At 42.6% G+C, this 8372-nt stretch overlaps 1 protein-coding gene across 1 annotated transcript; it reads left to right on the top strand.

Moving 5' to 3' along the window:
- The first annotated feature begins 5061 nt into the window (after positions 1–5061).
- LOC134607761 (protein FAM118A-like) lies at positions 5062–6370 on the top strand. Its single transcript, XM_063450309.1, has 2 exons — positions 5062–5073; positions 5189–6370. The coding sequence occupies exons 1-2, from the start codon at positions 5071–5073 to the stop codon at positions 6263–6265; spliced, it is 1080 nt and encodes a 359-aa protein (XP_063306379.1). The 5' UTR covers positions 5062–5070; the 3' UTR covers positions 6266–6370.
- Positions 6371–8372: the final 2002 nt, after the last annotated feature.

The following is an 8372-nucleotide window of genomic DNA, read 5'->3' as shown; positions in this document are numbered from 1 at the left end:
AGCAATAACACCCTTCCCTTTTTATGTAATTTTATTAACATTTTTCAAATGAATATTAAATAAATAAATGGAAGGACTGAAAATGCAGAATTGCAGATAACCTAAAGGGACACTATAGTCACCTGAACAACTTCAGCTTAATGAGGTTGTTCAGGTGAGAACTATAGCTCCCTGCAGCCTCTCTCATGTAAATACTGTATTTGCTGAGAAAAGCTAGGAACACCTCCAGTTGCAGTCACTCAGAATGCCACCAGAGGGACTTCCGAGTTGATGAAGGCATAAAACGCCTCCATCCACTCAGATGTGCTGTCAGCAGCACGTGGGATTGTGAGAGCTGACAGGCTGAAGACCGGAGACTGAGCAGGAGGAGAGGATTTAAACTGTAAGTAAACTTATTTTTTCATTGAGTGTGGGTGACTGAGAGTGAGTGTGGGTGACTGAGTGAGTGTGGATGGTGGGTGACTGACTGAGGGTGAGTGGGTGACTGAGTGAGGATGTGTGGGTGAGTGACTGAATGTGGGTGAGTGGGTGACTGAGGGTGAGTGGGTGACTGAGTGAAGGTGACTGAGTGTGGGCGGGTGACTGAGTGATTGTGAGTGGGGTGGGTGATGGGGTTAGTGTGGATTGGTGAGTGAGTGTGGGTTAGTAAGTGAGTGATTGTGAGTGTGGGCGGGTGAGTGAGTGATTGTGAGTGTGGGCGGGTGACTGAGTGTGTGTTAGTGATTGAGTAATTGTGAGTGTGGGTTAGTGAGTGATTGTGGGTTAGTGAGTGACTGAGTGTGGGCGGGTGAGCAAGTGTGGGCGGGTGAGTGTGGGTTGGCGGGTGAGTGATTGTGAGTGTGGGTGAGTGAGTGATTGTGAGTGAGAGTGAGGGATGGATCCATCCATCCCTCTCTTTCGATCCATCCATATCTATCCATCCCCCCATCCCTATCCACCCATCCATCCCTCCCTCTCCATCCATCCATCCATCCCTATCCATCCATCCCTCCCTATCCATCCATCCGTCCCTCTCTCTCCATCCATCCGTCCGTCCCTCCCTATCCATCCATCCCTCTCCTCCTTATCCATCCATTCCTCCCTATCCATGCCTCCCTCTCCATCCATCCAGCCCTGTCCATCGGATGGATATGGATAGGGAGGGAGGGATGGATGGATGGATAGGGAGGGATGGATGGATAGATGGATGGGGATGGATGGATATGGATGATGGGGATAGATGGATATGGATGATGGGGATGGATGGATATGGGTGATGGGGATGGATGGATTGATATGGATGATGGGGATGGGTGGAAATTGATGGTTATGGATAATGGGGATGGATGGTAATGGGGATGGATGGAGATGGATGGATATGGAGGATTGGGATGGATGGATATGGATATGGATGGTGGGGATGGGTGGATATGGATGGATATGGATGATGGGGATGGATATGGATGGATGGTTATGGATAATGGGGATGGATGGATATGGATGGATGGATATGGATGATCCATATATATAGTGTTTGTATGCAAACACACAGTTTGGCAGAGGAGGGGAGCGGGTATAGAAAGCGAGCTGAGCACATGCGCGGTTGAGCGCTGAGTTTCTTCAAAGGGCGGCATTCAATGCCGCTCTATGAAGAACGGGATTGGTGCAGCGCAAAACCGCGCATGTGCACCACATCGCTGAAGCTTCTCTTACATTTAAAGTGTTAATGTCTCCTTAACCTTAAGGACCAAACCTCTGGAATAAAAGGGAATCATGACATGTCACACATGTCATGTGTCCTTAATCGGTTAAATAGTGTCCTATAGAAGCCTGTAGTTTAGTTGGATCAGAAGAGACAACAGCAAGATTCCACTGTGAACTTTAAATGAACTGAACAGTCGCTACACTAAGTTTTCATTGCTATAGTTCTGTGCTAGACAATAGGTAACCTTCAGCGTACGGTGTGTCTCTATCAAACAATTTGATGAATTAATTGAAACGTTCCTCTGTTATGTTCTTTCTCTGAAGGATGTGCATCCCTTTCAGGTATTATTATATTTCTATCTGTGCCGAAGAGACTATATAAAAACTGGAATGTCAGTTTGTGAGCCATTATCATACAATTTAAAACAAAGTGCATGTGTAATGTGAGTTGGTGTACCTTGTGATGTTTTGATATCTTTCAAGGACCATTAGCTATTATGGGGTCCAATCTTTAGATGGAAATTATAAACATTTGAACATGTCATACAGTTCAATAAAAATAAATGCCAGAATTCTTGTAATTTTTAAGAAACATTTTTTGTTTTTTTTTATTGTTATTTTTTTTATTGACATTATAAGTCTAGTGTTTATTCTGCTTAATGTTTGTCCTTATTGATAGCGGATCTTACATTGTTGAAAACATTTTTTTCTCCATATTAAATTTTCTTACATATCACCTTTTTCCCCCAAAAAAATATGAGATAAAACAATTAGGACTATTCACTAACTTTGTAATATATCCTGGAGGGATTCATATTACAGGGGTTTATTCCTTCTCTGATAGATAATATATCCTGGGAGAGGGGATTCATATTACAGAGGGTATTCCTTATTCTGATAGGTAATATATTATAGGATAGATGTTTGAGGGGGCTCGTGTAATTAATAAATATTGAGGTGAATGATTGAGGGGGTTCTGATATACACTATATTGTGGGGTGTATGTGGTGGCTGTGATATATAATGTAAATATGTGAGGGGGCTCTGATATACAACATTTATTGGGTTGATGATAGGGTTCAGATATATATTATAAATGTGTGAGGGATGTCTGATATACAATATATTCTAGGGTGAATGAAGAAAATGTGATATACAATATATTCTGGGGTGCATGAGTGAGGGGCTCTAATATGCAGTGCATTTTGGGGTGCTTGAAAATATTTGTGTTTTGTTTGTGTGAATTCTTATAATATTCTGAGATATATGCTAGATGTGCATTGTGGTAGTATGTTCCGTTTATATGATACACTGTATGTTCCACACAGATTGCTACCCTGTCTAGCTCCCTCACTAAAGCCCAGTTAATGCAGAATGTGAGAAGCTGGGCCGGAGGAGGGCTTTTAGTGACCTAGAGAAGCTACAATTTCTGGGGAAATTGTATGAAGTGTTCTTGCCTCCACCAGTATTCTACAACTGGAGTGGGCGGAGTAACTGGGTGGAGTGGCTTGAGTAACTGTTGTGTGGTTGGAGTGGCTGGAGTAACTGTGGAAAGGTTGGAGTGTGGTTCACTCACTCTACAGCAAGGGCAGAGAAGAGCTTTCAAATCTTTCAAATCCCTCAAACATTCCACCAACTGCCAACAGGAACTAATAGATTTCAAATAGGGCAGAGAAGAGCGGTTAAAAACAAACTGCTCCAAATTGCTCACTTTACTGGCGGTTGCCATCTTCAAACGGTCGTATCTTAAAAACTATACATCCTACAGCAAAGAGCTTTATATTGTGAGACTCACAAGACCCAGACCTACATGTTGATGCATCCATATGTCTCTGAAGTATTAAACATGAAGGCACAGTCGCAGTTTAGAAATTGCCCTTCAAGTGTGAGCTGGCTAGAGTGGAGTTTCAATGAATGTCAATGGACGGCATGAGTTGCAAACAAATGGTCATATTGTGAAAACATTTTTAGTGGCAGCATGGATAGCTGAACGTTTTGATATAAGAATTGTGTAGGTGGGCTTGAAAATGAGGGAGTGGTGGCAGTTTAGAAATCATGTCCTGATTTTTCATCGTTTGCCAGCTCCCACTCTAGTTTTGAACATTTTGCCATTCATTCCTATGGGACCAATTTCGCCACAAGAACGACGATATTCCGTGAACCATTCAGCGAAACGTTCCACAAAGTAATAACAATCCAATCGGGAACAATCCGCACGTTTCGGTATATTTCTGTCTATGTAGTGTAAAAACTGTGGGAGGAGTTAGGGTGGTAAATGTGGCTATAATAAGAATAAGAACTAGAAAAGCTACAATTTCTGGGGAAATTGTGTAAAGTGTTCTTGCCTCCACCAGTAGTCTACAACTGGAGTGGGCGGAGTAACTGTTATTATTTATATAGCACATTTAATTGCAACGTTGTTGCCCAAAGTGTTTCACAGTTACATTAAAACATACATTTATAAACACATTAGCAGGTGTACAAAAGGCCCTGTCTATGACATCACTTGCTGCTGCAGCCTGGCACAGGTCAGAGTATTTTGGCGGTTGACATCTTCAAACGGTCGTATTGTAAAAACTATACATCCTACATCGAAGAGCTTTATATTGTGAGAATCACAAGACCCAGACCTACATTTTGATGTATAGTATGTCTCTGAAGTATTAACAATGAAGGCACAGTCGCAGTTTAGAAATTGCCCTTCAAATGTGAGCTTTACAGAGTGGAGTTTCAATGAATGCCAATGGACGGCGTTAGTTGCAAACAAATGGTCATATTGTGAAAACTATCAGAACTATGGCTTAGCCGTGGACATTTTTAGTGACAGCAGGGATAGCTGAACGTTTTGATATAAGATTTGTGTAGGTGGGCTTGAAAATGAGGGAGTGGTGGCAGTTTAGAAATGATGTCCTGATTTTTCAGCTTTTGCCAGCTCCCACTCTAGTTTTGAACATTTCGCCATTCATTCCTATGGGACCAATTTCGCCACAAGAACGACAATATTCCGTGAACCATTCGGCGAAACGTTCCACAAAGTAATAGCACACCAATCGGGAACAATCCGCATGTTTCGGTATATTACTGTCTATGTAGTGTAAAAACTGTGGGAGAAGTTAGGGTGGTAAATTTGGCAATAAGAATAATAATAATATATATGTGAGATAACATTAAGTGGTCTTGCTATGCAAGAACACTTAATAAAGGAAGTTTTCTAGTATCACTTAGCAGCAGTAAGGGAGTTGAAGTTAACTTGTTACCATATATGGAGTTTTGCACATATCACAGACAAAGATGCTGCTGCTGTCATTGTGACACTGAGTGACAGCAGGGTATAAGACACATCGAATCACACAGCGATGACACTCTGAGTACTGACCTCAAGCCGACATGGTAAGTAGATAATATGGCTAGAAACTGTCCTCTCATGCTGGCTACCTGGGCTCCATATAATGAATGGGGAATAAATATTACTTGCTCCATAAGATAACTATCTTTTCTGATACAGGATACAAAACATTTACCCAAAAACATGTTGAAAGACAGTGGAAATAATGTTGACCTCAGGTCCAGGAAGGTGTTAAAAACCCTTAGTAAGAAGCATCCTAGTGACCTGGTCCTGATAATTGGAAGTGGGGTGAGTGCGGCTGTAGCTCCTGGTGTCCCTGCTCTCCGCTCATGGCGCTGTTGCATGGAAGCTGTAATAGATGCTGCAGAGCAGTTTGAAGTATTGCACCCTGGCGATGTTGTGGAATTCAGAAAAAGGGTGCTGCGTGAGCAAGACTTACTGGCTGTCGCACATGAACTGGTCAGGAAAATGTCTCCGAGAACCGGTCACAACAAACCCAGCTTTTTCCAAGACTGCCTAATGGAGATATTCAATGACCTAGAAAGCCACATCCAGAACCCCACCATTCTCGAGTCAATTGTTAGTCTAATGGACAAAGGGGCGAAGGTACTGACCACGAACTATGATAACCTGTTGGAGCTATACGGGCAGAAGATCGGCAGACCCATGGAATCACTTGACCTGAATGCTAAAGTAAAGGTTTTGCAATGGATACAAAGCTACATTAATTATGGCGTTTTGCATATTCACGGATTGTACACGGATCCCTGTGGTGTGATTCTGGATCCATGTGGGTATAACGATGTTGCCCAGGACTGTACTCTAATGGATGAGCTGCAGAATTTGTATGCCAGAAAATCTTTTGTTTTTCTTGGCTGTGGAGAGAGACTGCGGGATCAGGTTTTCAAGGTGCTTTCCCTCTACACCGTGCAGAATACAGTCAGTGTGGAACATTACATGTTGGTGCGGAAGGAGAACGCAGATACTTTCTATAAGCTTCAGGCCGATTTGCTTCTCAAAGGCATCAAGCTCATGTCCTATGGTGATTCATTCAATACCTTTCCACTATATATAAAAGGGCTGTCTGCACTCATCTGCAAAGAGAGGACTGAAAATATCGCACATGTGGAAATTGAAAAGCTGCTTGAGCCTGTTTCTAACGTCCAACAAGCTGCCCAAAAGAGGAAGCTTGATGAAAACACTGGGATTGGAAAACCATCAAAATCGAAGGCTTGACATAAGAGAAGCCTAGCACCTATTACTAAATCAATAAAGGGCTTCCCAATTCTCAAATACCTGTGTCCAATCAAAGTGTAATTTTGTGTCAAACTCAATGAATGTGGCTATGAGTTGTTTAGATCTTTCGAGGACTGGATGGGTAGTGGCAACGGTTTATGTTCTGTCTCTCTATACAACTTTCAGAAACAGCTGTCCATACACTGACTTTAAAGGGACACTCCAGGCACCCAGGCCACTTCTGCCCATTGGAGTGGTCTGGGTGCCAATTCCCACTACCCTTAACCCTGCAAGTGCAATTATTGCAGTTTTCATAAACTGCAATAATTACATTGCAGGGTTAAGTCCTCCCCTAGTGGCTGTCTACTAGACACCAGAGGGCACTTCCTGGATTATAGCACAGATTATCTGTGCTATAGCGTCGCTAGACGTCATCACGCTGTGTGAGGACCTCCAGCGTCGCTAAAATCCCCATAGGAAAGCATTGAAAAGCATTTTTTAATGCTTTCCTATGGAGAGGTCTAATGCGCATGTGCGGCATAGCCGCGCATGGGCATTAGGTCTTCCCAGCCGGCGGGCGGGATCAGTCTCCCCCGCCAGCTGATGTAATGAAGGGGAGGAGCGGCGGCGGAGGAAGAAGCAGCAACATGGGACATGTCGCTGCCTCTGGTAAGTGACTGAAGGGGTTTTCACCCCTTCAGCAACCGGAGGTGGGAGGGAGAGAGGACCTGCAGTGCCAGGAAAACGGATTGTTTTCCTGGCACTGGAGAGTCCCTTTAAAGGTTACTGAGCAGAAAGAAAACAGAGCCATGTCTATCTTGGGTGGAGATTTTAAAACATTGATTTGTTTTCGTTTCTTATGGCTGTACAACACTGGCAATTTTTTTTATAGAAGGGGACTCCAAAAGAAAGGTGATTGGTTATAGTTCCTCTGGCACTGTCTCTTCATTCAGTGTTAAACCATTTTTTAGCATTTTGACATTGAATGAGGGTCTCTGGAGGTATGGCTAAGGCAGACATGACACATTTCTGTATCCATATTACTATGGCCAGGTCTGATAGGCCAGATGGGGACAGCTGTCATTTTCAGCTAATCACTGCCACCCATCTCTGCTCAGGCTAATGCTTCCTCGTTAGCCCAAACAGCACAGAACGGACATGGCTGCTAGGAACTCTCATTTAACATGTTTAAAACATTAGAACAGGGATTTTACATATCTGCTATATACTTGCTCAGTTAGCATGCAGGCAGAGGCCAGATTTACCTTTGTCCTGGACCACATTTTCCACAGAGGTGCCTTCCTAGTTTTTATTTTGGGTCTGGTCATGTTAAAAGCATTAAACAGTAGAAGTAGAATATACGAAGTAGAAGGGATAAGTGGGTGTGAAGGATTGAAAGCTGAAAAGTGTGAGTAAAAGTTCATCTCTGACCTCAAACACTGCTAATGGTTTGAATGCCAGAGGGGCATGTAACTTAATGGCACTTAGAGCGTTACAACTAAATAAGATAATGTAAGCTTCCTTATTACAGCTTCCTAAAGCTCCTATATAAAGAGCACTATAGTAACGACTTACAAATTGTTGCCTTGGGTTGTTTTTTTCTGAAGGTCCTGCTAATTCTGTCATTCCAGACCACCTGCCCTCTGGTGTGTCACAGGCTACAAGAGACGACAGCAGGTTGGGCATTAGCAACCCCTTTAAAGACACTGCGTAACTTAATCATTTTCATAAATAATTTATTACAATTAAAGTCATAAGAAGAAATGATGAAATGTGACAGCAATTCCCTAATGATGGAAACAGGTGGTAATCTTTCTTTTAGGACCAATGACATGTCACGACTACCACAATAATAACATATTTTGCCAAATATGTGTGGCCATTCTGTTACGTTTGTATAGTACCTTCGACATGAATATAAACGTAGCACTAGAAAACGGATGTTTTAAAACAACGAAAATGGCAATGCATTGTTCAAATATTTTTGCTAAATGTTTCCAGAAAGCTAGCTGAGCAATGCATCATGGGAAAGGTAGTTCAGAAGCATCTTCACTGAACCTCAAGTGTAAGGTTGTGGGTTGGGGAGTTTCTTTCACTCTGGCTAAAC

Source organism: Pelobates fuscus, chromosome 4, assembly GCF_036172605.1.
Source record: "Pelobates fuscus isolate aPelFus1 chromosome 4, aPelFus1.pri, whole genome shotgun sequence".
Lineage (NCBI taxonomy): Eukaryota > Metazoa > Chordata > Amphibia > Anura > Pelobatidae > Pelobates > Pelobates fuscus.
The sequence above is the reverse complement of the archived record's forward strand: the minus strand, read 5'-3'. Positions and strand labels throughout refer to the sequence as shown.